This window comes from Danio rerio, chromosome 23 (assembly GCF_052040795.2).
Source record: "Danio rerio strain M-AB ecotype USA chromosome 23, GRCz13ab, whole genome shotgun sequence".
Classification (NCBI taxonomy): Eukaryota; Metazoa; Chordata; class Actinopteri; order Cypriniformes; family Danionidae; genus Danio; species Danio rerio.
This window is the reverse complement of record NC_141043.1, coordinates 5,197,599-5,213,797: the sequence shown is the minus strand read 5'-3', so window position 1 is coordinate 5,213,797 and position 16,199 is coordinate 5,197,599. Positions and strand designations below refer to the sequence as shown.

The following is a 16,199-nucleotide window of genomic DNA, read 5'->3' as shown; positions in this document are numbered from 1 at the left end:
TACACAATCTCATTTGGAATTACATTACAACATACACACATAGAGGCAATAATATGACAATGATTTAGAAGAAAAATATTAAAGGCACCTTTTTGGAGGTTACCCAAAATGGTAATTTGCTGGTAGAAGCATTAAGCCACCAAAATGCACTTACTCATTTCATTTCAGAGTGATCCGGTAATTTATAATTAAAACAGTGGATTAGATATAGTTTTAAGAGATTATGCAATGGTTTAGGTTGAATTATAATTTAATAATAGGATTATGCAACACAGATGAAAATCCATCTAGTTTCTGTACCGTACATATTCAGAGAAACTGTTATATCTTTTAAATCATTGAAATTGAGTAACATTAGCATAAATTTTCTAAGATTAAAAAAAAACCTAGCGAACACTGAAACATAAATAATAAGCAATTACTGAATAAATCTCATAAAAACCTGCCTGGGTCATATTTCACAACAAAATCAATATAGAAATTAGTTGCCTTATTTTAATAAGAAATTGTTGCAAGGCAGAAACACTCATTGCTAATATATAGACTTCTGTCATAATGCTGCTCTGGGGTGCGTTTCCGAAAACCATCATTAGCCAACTAAGGTTGCAAGTTCCATGGTTACGAACATAGTTCATCGATTTGATGTTTCCCAAGTCCATCATTCCAACAAATATTCGCATACCTGCCAACACTCCCATTTTTCCCGGGTGTCTCCCCTATTTCAGACCCATGTCCCGCCCATCTCTTGTATTGTTCTGTCTCCCGGAAAACTCCCGGAAAACACCCCCGCCCCCTCTCAGCTTTTTGGTCCAGTCCCCATGCACATGAACCCAACGCGCAACCATCTTCATACCCACTCTTCACATCGTACGCACCGGAACTCCAGGAATACCCCGCCTCCCCCCTCAGCTTTTTGGTCCAGTCCCCATGCACATAAACCCAACGCGCAACCATCTTCATACCCAAATTCGTACGCACCCATAACCCCCACCCCCGCACTCTTCACTTTGCACGCACTCCACACCACCTACCTCCACCCCCCCAGCTCTGCACTTCGCGCACCCCCCCCTCCCCTCCCCCTTTTTTTTTTACTTCACAAGCACCCCTGGATACAATCTCCCAGATTTTATGATCGGAATGTTGGCAGGTATGTATTCGTAAACTGTGTTGGAAACTTGTACGTTTCCAACTGCACTTCTAGAGCTGTAGTTAGAAGTATATGTTCAATCCCCAGTTATCCCCCCGATGTCCTATTCAGTTAGAATGTTCCAACATTTAAACTTGGATGACTGAATGTTAAAAAAACATTAAAGTAATTTCTCTTAATTCTAATTTGCTTTCAAACTATTTTTACAGTTCAGTTTCAGGTAATAATAATAATAACAATCATAATAAATTGATAGAAATATTAATTATTGTCATTATTACTATTATTATTATTATTATTATCGAGTAGGATTTTTATTGTCTTAATAAATAGCCTCCTGTAAATTACAACTATTAGCTTAACAATTTATATGATTTATATATTAGATTAGAGTTTTAGCTAAGTGGATTTTATGTTTTCTAACTTGGTAAAAACATAGGACCAAATCTTGGTAAAAAAAAAACAGACTCTATATGTGCCATTAAAATTAATATGTAAAACAAGTGCATGTTTATCAAAACTAAAATTGGATTTGGCGTGTGCCTTTAAAACAATATAATTTGCACAAAAAAAGTATGGGGTTTTTCTCTAAAGAAGTTATTACTCCATCCTGTTTAGAGCATCATTATAGACGTTTTATGTTACAACTAATGTGATTCACTTGATAGATCTGCGACAAAGCAACTACGGTTTTGTAAAACACTTATCACTACTTTGCCAAACGATGCATGGTACTATGATAGTTCAGCCACGAGTTATGTGGCTGTTTGGGAAACGCACCCCTGGGCAGTCTAATAAAAAAATAAAACACACAACATAATAAAGCCACTTTGGTATTTCCCTGTTTTGTATAAATACATTAAAAATAAAACAGAAATCGAGAGTGTATGACATAATTAACATGGTCACAGAGCACATACACTCACTAGATAATAATGCTTATTTCTCTAGATCTCGTTTGGGATAATACAAATGCATAAGTCAGCAAAATATATAACACTGAACTAGTGGTTTTAGGGTGAAATATCATGATTTTTGATTGAAATATGACCTAGACCAGTTTGATGAGAATTGCCCTCAAGAAACATGTATGCTAAATGTGAGTTTTAACACTTTTTTTCAGTCTGCCAGTTCCCGTTTACCTTGTTCAAAGAGGAACTACTTCCATGTTTTGTATTGTTCCCTGACTTTAAAGCTTTTTCAGTTGACTCAGCTATGGGCTGCTTCTCCTCCTGCTCGGTCTCTCTATGGTAAAAATAGTTAAAATTGGAGACTATCACAGGCACTGGTAGGGCAATGGTCAAAACACCTGCAATGGCACAAAGAGTGCCCACAATCTTACCACCTAATGTAATAGGACACATGTCTCCATAACCCACAGTGGTCATGGTCACTACAGCCCACCAGAATCCATCAGGAATACTAACAAACTGAGTGTTGGGATCGTCCACCTCTGCGAAATAGATGGCGCTGGAAAAGAGGATGACACCAATGAAGAGAAAGAAGATGAGCAGCCCCAGTTCCCTCATGCTGGCCTTGAGTGTCTGGCCAAGAATCTGTAGCCCCTTGGAGTGTCTGGAAAGCTTAAAGATCCTAAAGACTCGCACCAGCCTGATGATTCGCAGGATGGCCAGGGACATGTTCTGCCCCGTGTTGGACTTGTTGGTGGTGGTCACAATCTCGGTTATTAAAGTGACGAAATAGGGAACGATGGAGACAATGTCAATCATGTTCATGATGTTGTTGAAAAACTCCCGCTTGCTGGGACAAACCAGGAAACGCACTGAGAGCTCAAAGAAGAACCAGATGATGCAGGCCGTCTCAATGATAAAGAAGGGGTCGGAGAAGGTGCTGCTGATGGTTTTTGGAGTGGAGCTTGGGAGAGGAGATCCAGAGTGATAAGTCTCATTGAAGGACAAAACTGCTGTAGGAAAAATCTCCAGGTCTTCTCGAAATTCCGGGAGAGTCTCCATGCAGAAGATGATGATGGAGATGACAATGACAAATATGGAAACTAGAGCAACTCCTCGGGCTGCATTTGAGCTCTCGGGATATTCGAACAGCAGCCAGAACTGCCTGTGGAACTCATTGGACGGCAAAGGGATCTCTACATCTTTGATGAAGCCTTCCTCTTCTCGAAACTGGTCCATTGCATCTTGTCCCAACTCGTAGAAAATGATCTCATCTGCAAAAACATCTAAAGGTACATTCGCAGGCCTTCGGATCTTACCCCCAGATTGATAGTAGTAAAGGATCCCATCGAAGCTTGGGCGATTGCGGTCAAAGAAGTACTCATTTCTCATAGGGTCAAAATAGCCCATTCTTTTCATAGGGTCACCCAGGAGAGTGTCCGGGAACTGGTCAAGGGTCCTCAGCCGGGTTTCAAAGCGAAGACCAGCAATGTTAATGATGACCTTCTGATCACCATCATCAAGAGCTCGCTTGTCAACAAACAAGTCCTCGTAGCAATCTTTGGTCAGTCTACTGAAGATCGATTCACTTTGGGTTCCTTCACTGTTCACAAGTAACTTCCAGTTGGAAATAAGACTCGCACAGCTGGCACGTCCTCCCCTTGCGTGAGAGGTGAGGACGGGTGATTGTGGTATATCCAAATTTTGTGGTGTCTTAAACGGCGACACTTTTGCAGAGTTGCAGTATGTGGTGCCAGGCCCAAAATCTGGCATTTCTACAGTTAAAGTTGTCATTTCGTTGGGATAGTCCGGGTCATTGAAGTTGTCCACACCAATGTCTGTACCCTCCATAGTCTCAAAGTCAACTAGCGCCACCTCTATCCTTCCAGCCTGGACCGTCATGTGGCCCCAGATGTCACACAACCTCCAAATTCAGCCTTCACCAGCACAAAATCACTGGTCAACACGCTGGGGAATAATCCAAGGTGGTGGAACCTGCAACCCAGAGAAGAACAGTTAGAGGATGTTATTGCCTAATGAAACCAGACTAGAGCAGTGAATGCCGTTTTGAGTGGCACATCGTTTTTTTTTTTTTTTTTTTGGTTGCTGTGTCTGAGTGTAACATTGAGGAGAGCAGCTGGTGAAGGTGACATATTTTGGGAGGTGTCAACATCACAACACTTCCAAAAATGTCAACCATCACTGTGTTATTTTTACTTTCCCTGTGATTTTTTTTTTACTGTGCAAATGTGAGAGTGAGGGCACATTTAGCATTCCATGGAGGAAGCAAAAAGCATTAAACATTTTTCAGACTATCATGTTTTACTTCTTTACACTAAATAAATAGTATCAATATTATGTTTTTTTTTTTCAGTATTATTAATGTATAATTGTATAATAGGTCCTTGATCTCCGCTGTGGCAACTTTAGATGTAAAAATCATATGAGGACATTTAAGTACTTTGAATTAAAATATTATATAAGAAATGATATAGGAAAAAAAACTATCACAAATTAGAAAAATCACTTGTAGTTCAATACCCAGGTTTGTTCAGTAATTTACATTACAATACAGAAAATACACTTTAATACTGACATTTCTTGTGGTAGATTGCAATGTGGGTAGATTTTAGCTGTGGCGGGTTAGACAGCCACCTCCACTAGCCACTTTGGCTGGTTGAAAATTATTTTGAAATTGTAGTTTTCTTAAAAGCGGGGTAAGCAGCATGACTGACAAATATAACTTTGTTGGTGTGGGCAAAAGAAAGCCAGTTGAATACTGAATTAGAGGATATTCACTCACACCAACAGCTGAGGGGATGCTCGCGACTGATTAAAACACTTGCGTTCTCCTGTTTCCTTGCTTGAAACAACCGTAAGGAAACACAACTGATGTAATCGGTTCTCTTTCAAATATACTTGACCAGGGTTTTTTAAAGTCTAAGACAGTGGGCCTCCCTTTTGACACAACTTATTCATTGGCTCCCCCCTCCTCCCAAACACGCACACACACACACACACACACACACACACACACACACACACACACACACATATATATATATATATATATATATATATATATATATATATATATATATACACACAGTATATATAAAGACACAGACAGATGTCAGACTGTTAACTCACTTTTATCATCATTTGCATGAAAGTGCAATTATTTACAGAGTAATAAGTATTTTAATATAACGTTTTTAAAACTAGGATGATGGTTCAATATGAATAGAACAGATCCAAGAACTGTCCATCCCAGTCAAAACAGTCGAAGTTTAGCGGGTCTCATGCTGTCATTAGCCAAAATATCTTGACAAACCACATATAAAGGTCGTGGTTCATCAGCTGGTCCTGTCCACGTAAATCCTAAACTCAAATACTGATCATCATATCGTCGTCTTTTGGGTTTAGGCCCTGAACTTGAAGGCTTTGAATCGGGGGGTCTCAGAAACCGATCCATTGTATTAGCAGGTATATACCAGTATTGGCGGGCTTGCCAAACAGAAGTGAATTCACAGCTATGGCCTTCTGGGTAAAAAAGGTTTTCTTATTTTTTTACGTATTATTTTTTTTAGCCTTGTTTAATTAAAACGTTTAAATATAATAAAAAATACAAATAATAATTTAACTTAATAATTATATTTGTATTATATAATATTTTTTCCCGCACCTCCCCTGACATGCTCTGGCGCCCCCCAGGGGAGACGCGCCTCACACTTTGAAAACCCCTGGACTAGACAAAGTTATGTTCATTCACCCACAGTCTTGCTGCTTTCAGGAGCTCCACATTGGTCTTTTTGTAAGCAGCACCGGTTGCTTTCGCTTTAACCCTTATTTAAACAGGATTTAGGATATTAACTTCCCATGTATTTGTAGTTAACTGGTGTCAACTGTTTTTTTAAAGAAATGTTTAGGTAAATTAAAAGTATAGTATACAGCTATATTTTGGCTTTTTTTGACACATTTTTGGCTAAGAATTTTTTTTATTTTTTTTAGTGTGGTTATAGAGATAAATTTGGTAAATCATTTGAGCTCTGAAAAGTCATGTGAAATAATAACTAATCGTAATACAACACTATGAAACCATGACCCATGTGCTCATGCTCACTGAGCAAGCTCTTACACAACATACACAAACAGTCAAATAAATGAGGAGGCATGTGGACATTCCACAAAATCTAAATCAAGTCATTTTAGCATGTCAAAGTCATATTTATGCATATAAAATGTATTTTCCCAATAACAAAATTGTGGCTAGTATTGTTATATCTCCATTAAATGGAAATTGGGAAAAAAAAAATAACCAGGAGGGCTAATAATTGACTTAAACTGTGTGTGTGTGTGTGTGTGTGTGTGTGTGTGTGTGTGTGTGTGTGTGTGTGTGTGTATGTATATGTGTATATATATATATATATATATATATATATATATATATATATATATATATGTGTATATGTATATATATATATATATATATATATATATATATATATATATATATATATATATATATGTATATATGTATATATGTGTATGTGTATATATGTATATGTATATATATATATATATATATATATATATATATATATATGTATATATGTATATATGTGTATGTATATATGTATATATGTGTATGTATATATATATATATATATATATATATATATATATATATATATATATATATATATATATATATATATATATAGTCTTTTTATGCACAGTATTTGAATAACAATTAATTATGCTCTATTTTATGGTGTGTCTGTCACAATGTACAATGCAATGTATATTTAAACACCAATGAATTTTAATGAACAACGTGTACATTCCATAGGGCTAGGGTTAGGTTTGGTTTAGGTTTAGTTGCATGTAAGTATACATAATTCACTTTCATCTCTACAGTAAGTACATGTAACAATGTAAGTACCTGTGACAAATCTTTACGTATCTAAGGTAAAATAAAAATAGACAAATATGTACAAAAACACAATAGCTGAGGCATGTTACATTAATGACGATTTGACATAAAATGTGCATGAAAATGAACCACTGCAGAGAATCTCTATGTCCTAAAAAAATGGCTGTAGCATCTTAAGTAAGATGTAAGTCACATTATTATATGGATTTCTGGAATGCTTACGTGTCTGATGTTGCTACCTGTTAGAAAGTCCTAGTCTGAGCGTGCAGCTGGCGCTTCACCCAACCCAACAGCAAGTGGCACTGTCTGAGATAATGATAAGTCTGGCAGGTCTGAGCGTGCAGGTCTGAGCCTGCAGCTGGGTCTCCGGGCCTGCAGCTTCACCTTACTCATTTGTTTTTTTTTTGCAGTTTTTTTTTTTGCAGTTTTTGTGAATCCACCAAAGGTCGCTGTGTGCACTTTTTCAGATCTCAAATTTCGGCATTCACGTCTGCTGTTCTTGCGTAAATTCACCAGAGGCCACTGTCGACTCACTGACTAACCGATTACCCCCACCACCCTCCCTAAACTCTATGGTGTTTTCAAAAGCAACAATTGCCACATTCTCACCCTAGTATTTACTTGTTTATTTAATTTTTTGCCTTTTGTTTTTGATTTACCTGCTTTCTGGAACCGTTCTTTGCCAAACTCGAACCCCGTCGTCGTCCACTGACATACATGGCGAGCTACTGAGCAAACTGGCAACAGTAGAAAAGCTGTCCACACAGAGGTAAGCGGTCAGCTGGTAGCGTGAAAGGAAACAGAAACCATTGTAGCATTTGTTTTAAAGACGAAATTCAGCCATACATAGCTCTGGCTACATCATTTGCACTCTCCAGAAATGTATACATTTTCACAATGAGCCTGTGTTGAATTTATACCTTACTTAAAAACATTCTTAATTTTAATGATTGCAAAGCTACTCTGTATTCCCCGTTCCTCCTGCTGTTCCAAACTCAAGAATGTTGCATCTGAGCAGATGTTTGGACCGCTTCCCTGCACTTCTTAATGTGACACAGACGATTCTGTTTCTTTGCTGACACACCTCTGACATGACAGTCGGCCGGACATCACCTCAGCTAAAGCGCAACCCCTGTCAAACACTTGACACCAGAGTCCTGGCCTGCACGAACAGGAGAGCCGCTGAAAGAGAAGTCGAGAGATAGTAGCAGAGAGAATGAAGCAGAGAGAGAAAGAGAAACTGCAGGCCCGGTAAAGGCCAAGACTGTGGGGAAAACAATCGCCCCTCATCTAATTCACTTACTATTCCACTGACCTGCATTGAGTTCAGAGGAAATGCTGCAGTGCTTCAGCCAAACTGCTCTACAAGTCATTAGTAAAAGAGCCAGCATTTGCCTCTGCTTTTAAACCTGATAACCTCAACTTAAATTTTGGTAACGCATTACAATAACTTCAAGAGTTGATGCGTAGAGTTCAGAAACGTTTGTTTTTAGTGACATCAGTGGTCATTCTATGAACTACAACCAGGAACTTACGTGTTCACTCTCATGCTGTGTTCACACCAGACGCGGAACGAGTAGATAAATCGCGCTATTCGCACGTAAATAGCCGTGTGAACATTTGAGTTTACTCGCTTCATTCGCGCGTCAAACCCCGCTTCATTCGCGTGTCAAATTCACTTCAGAACAGACGCCAATTCGCGTGATGGGCAGGGCTTCTGTCTGCCCGAAGACTCTAGCTTCATAGCTAAAGGGCAAACATGGATTTTATGAAGAAAATAACCATGTTTATGTGCTTTATGAAGACTGAAAAACAGCGTCGATACGTTTAGGGTCGTGTCTGAGTCCACTACATCCTTTCAGAGGTGCATCCAGCTCTGTGAGCTCATAAACTCCTCCAGAAACTTAACCTGGATGACGGAGGCTTTCAGCGGTGCTTCTGACTGAGCCAAGCTGAGTTTGATGAACTGTTGTCAACAGGTTCTACATCACAATCACGCCTTCACAAGAGGCAGCTTCTGATTAGTTAACGCGGCGCAAATGTACGCTGAAGTTCAGATTTTCGAATTCGAGAGATTTTGCGCGAAACGCTCGTTAAGCACGTCAAACGCGCAAAACGCTCAATTCTTAATTCAAGCAATTTGCTTCATTCGCGCGTATCGCGTCGCAGGATGTCTATTCGCGCATTTGCATTGACTTAACATGTAAATCACTCGCGCTTGACGCGCGTTCCGCGTCTGGTGTGAACGCAGCATCAGGCACACACAATATAAAGAAGACTGAGATTCAGTTACCTGATATAATGGCTGAAAATACCGTTGAATCAATATATACCGATTACAAACATCCAGACACCGTCCACTTTACTAGAAGCAACGTTTAGATCGATATGTAAGTGAGTGTTACTCACTTTCAGTAAAAAAATAAGCACAAATGAACAGAGATGTATAAAGTACTAGAGACCCAAGCTGCATCCTAAATGGCACATGTACTTATGCAATTACACACTCAACAAGATAGTATGTATATATATATATATATATATATATATATATATATATATATATATATATATATATATATATATATATATATATATATATACACACATAGGCCCGGATTGGCTAATCGGGAGAACCGGGAGAATTCTCGGTGGGCCGGTCCGTTTTTTTGGCCGCGAGGGCCGGTGCTCCTAGCTGCTTGCACTCTCAGCAGTTGCACTTTTTTTATTTATTTGTTTATTTGACCATAACCTTGCTCTTTTTAATCGTTATTTTGCCGCAGCTCCGCTCTTTTTATTTATTTTATCGCAACCGCGTGAGCTAAATGCAGCCCGCAGGATATTGATGATAATCATTAACCTACGGGCTGCACCCCATTCCACCCCAAACAGCGGCACCTTAGTGAATATTAATTAAAATTAATGAATATTACACCTGCTCAATGAAAATCAGATGATTTACTACATTAATAAATCTTAACTTTTAATGTTAACATAACTTGATCAGAAATCTAAAATGGGGAGAAAAAAAAAGAGTAGGGTAAAAAAAGAGTAGACATCAATAGGAGCAGATAACATTGCAATGCTTAACAGTGCCATCGTGGTCTAGTGATTAGCACGTTACGCATAGACGCAGCCGACCCGAGTTCCAACCTCACCATGGTAAAATATGTGTTTTTTCAGTGTTAAGACATAAAATACTGTTTGGGTTACTTATGTAGGAATACATTTTGTGTGTGTGTGTGTGTGTGTGTGTGTGTGTGTGTGACGTATGTTACAAAGGACTGGATATCTATAAAGATTTAATGTTCTCAAATTTATGAAAAACATTTGAAGTTCTAAAGCAGCTGTGTCCTTGAAAAAGACGTGTTAGTGTCATTTGAAACTGAATTGGAAATGACGTTATTTTAATATTGTCAGTCTTCGACTGACGTGGGCCGGTCTAAAGCTTGAAACCCCAGAGCTAAAAAAAAGAGTCCCACTCCGGCCCTGTATATATATATATGTAGTGTCGTCCCAAATGGCACACTAATGTATTTTTACTAAGCGGAAATTCAAACCGTTTCCCTGATGATGTTTGACGGTCGCCAAATCAGTGAAATAAACGACCAAATAATCAAATAAAACCTGCCGTGAGTAGATCCGCATTCAACATCGGGAGGCGCTGTGATCATTTTCGTAGGAGAATTTTGCTTTCTGAATCCAAAATAAATAAAGTTATCCAACATGTGCGACCAATAGCTCCGCCCCTTCTGCTACGTGAGCAAACCTGCGGTCGTTGAGTGCATGAAGGGTCCATCATTACCATCATCATTATTATCATTTTAATAATAAATTATATTTAAATTTGTCCTAAAGCCTTCTTCTATCGGTTATTTTCTTAATTTATGATGGCATACTGCCAAAAATGGGACAAATGAGCTCATATATGAGCCAAATTCTGGACTTTGTCTGTAGGGGAGTGGGTCTTTCGAACCACCAAAACAACCCCTGTATATGGGCCTGATATTCAATATGTCACTTGCATTCCTTTTGTAACTGTGAAAATTGTTCTTCTACTTATAGTGTTGTTCTGGGTGGTTCATTCTGCTGTGGCGACCCCTAATAAATTACCCAGCAGGCACACAAGATCGTTAATATTATGCTAGATTTAGTTCATCATGTCAGGTGATTAAAATTCACTGTAGCCAGCGTCTACGGACAAAGATACTTTGATGTCCAAAAGCAATATTTGGTTGATTTTAGGGTGTGTTGGAAAGTGACCAAAACCCAACATCTGATAGATGTCATAGTGGTAACGTCCACACAACTTCAAGGTGTAACATGATTAGACATTGATATTTGGTTGATTTTATGTTGTACATTGGACCAAACAAAATCCAACGTCCCCATGACGTTGTGGTATGTTGAAGTACGTTGGGGGACAATGTCAATATGACGTCATGTTGATGTCCTGTGCCTGAAGGGTAGGGCCTAAGCCGAAGGAGAATGGATGAATGAATGAATGAATGAATGAATGAACGAATGAATGAATGGACGAACGAATGAACGAACGAATGAATGAATTGTGTCTTTCAAAATGTGTCTTTTTTGCCTGATGGACAATAAAATGGGAATAAAACAGGTGCCAACTTCTTCAGTTTCAGTCTTCAGTTTAGTCTAAAAGCCAGAATTCAGAGATCTTTTATCCAATTTTTCATCCAATATTGCATCACTGTTTACCTATTTTCACTTGGAAATTCACTTTAAACTTTCATTTATTTAAACCCAGTTCAAAGATTAGTTAGCAGAGAGCTTTACTACAACTACTACTACTACTACTTCTAGTACTACTACTGCTACTTCTAATAAAAGATTCAAGAATATTCATTTGTACACTAATAAAATAAATGTATTTTATGCATGCACATGTGTCAGTGATTTCGATCTGTGGTATATTATTAAGCTAAATGTCAAGCGGGAGTGTGATTTAGAGGCACAGACAGATGTTTAATTAAAGACGCCAAAAATGAGTCATCCTGCTCAACTGCCACTGACCAGAAAACAGAGAACATGTGCGTCACGGAGACATTAAGAGAGAAAGAGAGAGAGAGAGAGAGAGAGAGAGAGAGACTGTCATTATGCAAGGAAACAAATTACAACATGTGTGAATGTGGGAAAAAACAGCAACGTACAGGAACAAACAAAGCACACAAATTAAATAAAGATGAATAAAAATAAAAACAAAGACGTAAAAAGAGGAAATGCTAGTGAGATAAGTGACTACTGTTTCATTTAATGTGAACGTTATGAAATAAATTAAAGATGTTATATTCTGTAATTTGAATATTAGTCTATATACACTTTAGTCATATATATGAGTCATTTTTTTATATTTCCCAAACAATGTTTTAAAGAGCAAGGAAATTTTCACAGTATGTGTGATAATATTTTTTTCTGCTGGATAAAGTCTTATTTGTCTTATTTCAGCTAGAATAAAATCTGTTTTTAATTAAAAAACAAAAATTTAAAATTTAAGGTCAAAATTATTAGCCCCCTTAAGCTATTTTTTCAACCCACATTAATAAAGAGACTAAGCCGAAAAGAAAATTATAGTTATATACTGTTGAAGTTAATTATTGAATTAAGTGAATTATTAGCCGCCCTGAATTTTTAGCCCCGTTAATTTTTTTCCCAATTTCTGTTTAACGAAGAGATAAAATTTTTTCAACACATTTCTAAACATAATAGTTTTAATAACTCACTTTTTATCTTTGCCATGATGACAGTAAATAATATTGTAGTAGATATTTTTCAAGACACTTCTATACAGCTTAAAGTGACATTTAAAGGCTTAACTAGGTTAATTAGGTTAACTAGGCAGGTTAGGGTAATTAGGAAAGTTATTCTATAACGATGGTTTGTTCTGTAGACTATTGAAAACAAATATGGCTTAAAGGGGCTAATAATTTTGACCTTAAAATGGTGTTTAAAAAATTAAAAACTGCTTTTATTCTAGCCGAAATAAAACAAATAAGACTTTCTCCAGAAGAAAAAAATATTATCAGACATGCTGTGAAAAATTCCGTGCTCTGTTGAACATTATTTGAGAAATACATATAAAAAAAAATAATAATAATTCAAAGGGGGGCTAATAATTCTGACTTCAACTGTATACTATAAAACCCAACAGTCAATTTTATCAAATGTATAAAGTTATATATAGTTAAAATGTAGTTAGCTCAAAATTTACTGAAAGTTAATTCTACTCATTTAAAAAGATTTAAAAAGCAAAAATACGTAAAAAGCATTAAATACCTCATCACCAACTTAAATGGAGTAAGTTCACAGTACTCAACTGGATTAGTTTAACTCAAATGGTTTGTAGCAATGGGTTTCCTCAAAGGGTTTGAGTTGCCTTAACTTATTGAGCTTTACAGTACTTAGTTGATTTCTCTCAGAGAGAGTTCTCTTCATGTGTTGGGTTTTACTGTGCTCAAATTGCTTCAACTCAAATAGATTAAATTCACAGTACTCATTAGGATTAGGATTTGAACTTAAATAGTTTGTTGCAATCGGTTTCCCCAAATGCTTTGAGTTACCTTAACTTTTTGGAGTTTGCAGTGTACATATTGAGCAACAGGTATTTATTATATGTAAATTGTACACAGATATACATAAAAAAAGTCACAAAGTACTTTGCATTTTCTTTTTTATATAAATGATAGATAAATCAATATGAAATAATTAATACGTTTAATAGAGTTTTATATCTATTGTGATTAGTTGACAATTAAGAAATTTTGGGGAGCAAAAATGTAGTTTTATTTTAAACAGGAACTGTTTTACAAATTCCACAAATCGTAAGAAACTGCAAGTAACACATTGGATTAAACTTTAAACTTTAAACTGGAAATAACTACACAATATTGGTTTTAATGTACAACTTAAGAAATTTATAAGGACTAAAAACACAATTTTTAAAGCAGCAGAACATGATGATTTTTTGTTTTCTACAGAAATGTACAATAAAAAAATTAATAAATATAAAAATAATATAAAAATATTTTTATGCAAATGCTCATTTCAAACCTATAATAATAATAATTATTATTTTTATTATTATTATTATTATTATTATTATTATTATTATAAAACTAATAATAATAATAATAATAATAATAATAATAATAATAATAATAATGAACAGTTTTGGTTCTGTTTTATTTTATATTCTAAAATGAAGTAACAAACAAGTATTTTATTTTGTTTATAACCATGTAAAGGTACAATTCACAATACTCAAAATCAAAATGTTTATGATTATTTACTCTCCTTCATCTAGTTTTCTTGTTACTGAACACAAAAAATATTTTTTGAAAAATGCTGGTTGCTCGCACCAAATGACTTTGAATAAAACACTATGGAAGTCAGTATGTGCCAACAAGCAGCATTATTGAAACTAATTGGTAACACTTTATTTTGATGGTCCCTATTGTACATTTTGTTGACTAAAAGTTGCAGTGCAACTACATGCCAATTACTTCTCATTAGAGTATTAGTAGACTGTCTGCTTAATATCTGTTGATACTGCTCCATCACCAGACATTTAACTGACTATAAGAAACTTTGCAAGTACATGTCAACTTACACCCACCCCAACCTGTCTAATGAGAATTAGTTGGCATGTAGATGCAATGTAACGTAAATTCAACAAAATGTGTAAAAATAAATTGATACCAATATGTTATTTTGTGTTCAACAGAAGTTTTCAAGGTTTAGAACAAGTGAAGGGAGATTAAATGAAGACAGAATTTTCTTTTTGTTGGTGAAATATAATAATAATTATATTAAAAAAATGCATTCAAGCCACTAAATAAATCTAAAAATTAACTGTCAATCTACAATTCAAAACTTACAACAGCACTTATTTCACTCACAAACTGAAATTATTCCAAGCAGACCTCTCCTAATGAGCATTCACGACATTCCTGCCAGAAAACACGCAGCAGGATGCCTGAGCAGATGTTGCCTAATACTCATCAGCCCCACACACGCATCCACACATACACAGGCCTACCTCTCATGAGAGAGGGTCTCCTACCAGCTGCTGTTTCTGCCTGTTGCTTGTTCTACATTTGGGTTCAGAGTGGCTTAATCTCTTAAAGTCAGCATTGGGTAACCTTATGCTGGAGAGAAACTAGAGATGACACTACGCAAACAGCTACGCACACACATGCAGACACACAAACACAAACTCACAGAGGCATTCGTTTGCACATAAATAAACACACACACTTGCGCAAAGAAACACACCCATACTGTACACACGATCACAAATGCAAGACACGGACGCATTTGTCATCACAAACCACACAATCAGATTTTTAGGATGAAGAGATCCACAAAGCAGTGCTGTAACCAATCTCTTCTCAACGTCTCACCTTTTCACCTTAAGCATGAAGAGACGTCTGAGCGCCATGTAAAACAGCTGTTAACTGTCATACGATAGATTTTATGCTCATCACTACTTGTTAGACACGCCTGACCGGTTACATATTGGCTCTGACCAGTCAACTGGTGCTTTACCTCATGCAGCATCAATATCCAGGAGAGCGCTCCATTACATACCACATCAATCTACAGTCTGCTTATTTACAGATCAGTCTAGCTCGATGGCTAGACATCCGTCCTCCACACTCACAGATCAACTCCATCATCTGCAGACAGCTGATGGTCAGTGACAGAGAAAAACTGTCTGACCATTTTTTATTATCGGGTCATAAGAGTTTATAGCCTGCAATACCTTACAGCAATTTTTATTCGGTTGTGCAGATGATGAATGTGTTATTGGCTTAATTGATGATATAAGGTAAACGGCTAAATTATTAGCCCACTTGTGAAGTTTACATTTGTGCACATGCCTAGCGAGATAGCATACTAATGTGGGCCACTTTAGGCAGTTATGCGGCACTGGTGGTATTCCTTTAGCCCAGACAAAATGAATGTGAGCCTGAAGTGGCCCACCTGTACAATGGCAAAGGGGGGCCAAAGATTCAACTTCATATTTGGGCCATTTAAGGTAAAGATTTGGCACTTATGGCAAAATGTAATCTGCATGTGAGCCTAATAAAGAGAAAGAACCAAATCTCCTACCACAGCTATGCTGATGACACTCAGATCTACCTAGCCTTACTGCCTAACGACTACAGCCCCATTGACACCC

General features: G+C 36.8%; 1 protein-coding gene across 3 annotated transcripts in view; it reads right to left on the bottom strand.

Moving 5' to 3' along the window:
• Nucleotides 1-1,484: 1,484 nt before the first annotated feature.
• Nucleotides 1,485-16,199, bottom strand: part of kcna10a (potassium voltage-gated channel, shaker-related subfamily, member 10a) — a 32,394-nt gene continuing 17,679 nt past the window's right edge. Inside the window, exons 2-3 of one of the 3 annotated variants that reach the window (XM_087306449.1) lie at nt 7,654-7,775; nt 1,485-4,053 (exon numbers count right to left, since the gene is read on the bottom strand). In XM_087306449.1, coding sequence (XP_087162575.1) covers nt 2,254-3,960 — 1,707 coding nt within the window. In that variant the 5' untranslated portion in view covers nt 3,961-4,053; nt 7,654-7,775 and the 3' untranslated portion in view covers nt 1,485-2,253. Of the gene's footprint in view, nt 4,054-7,653; nt 7,776-15,053; nt 15,125-16,199 lie in introns of those variants that run through there. The other 2 variants (XM_087306450.1, XM_087306448.1) reach the window with 2 other exon arrangements.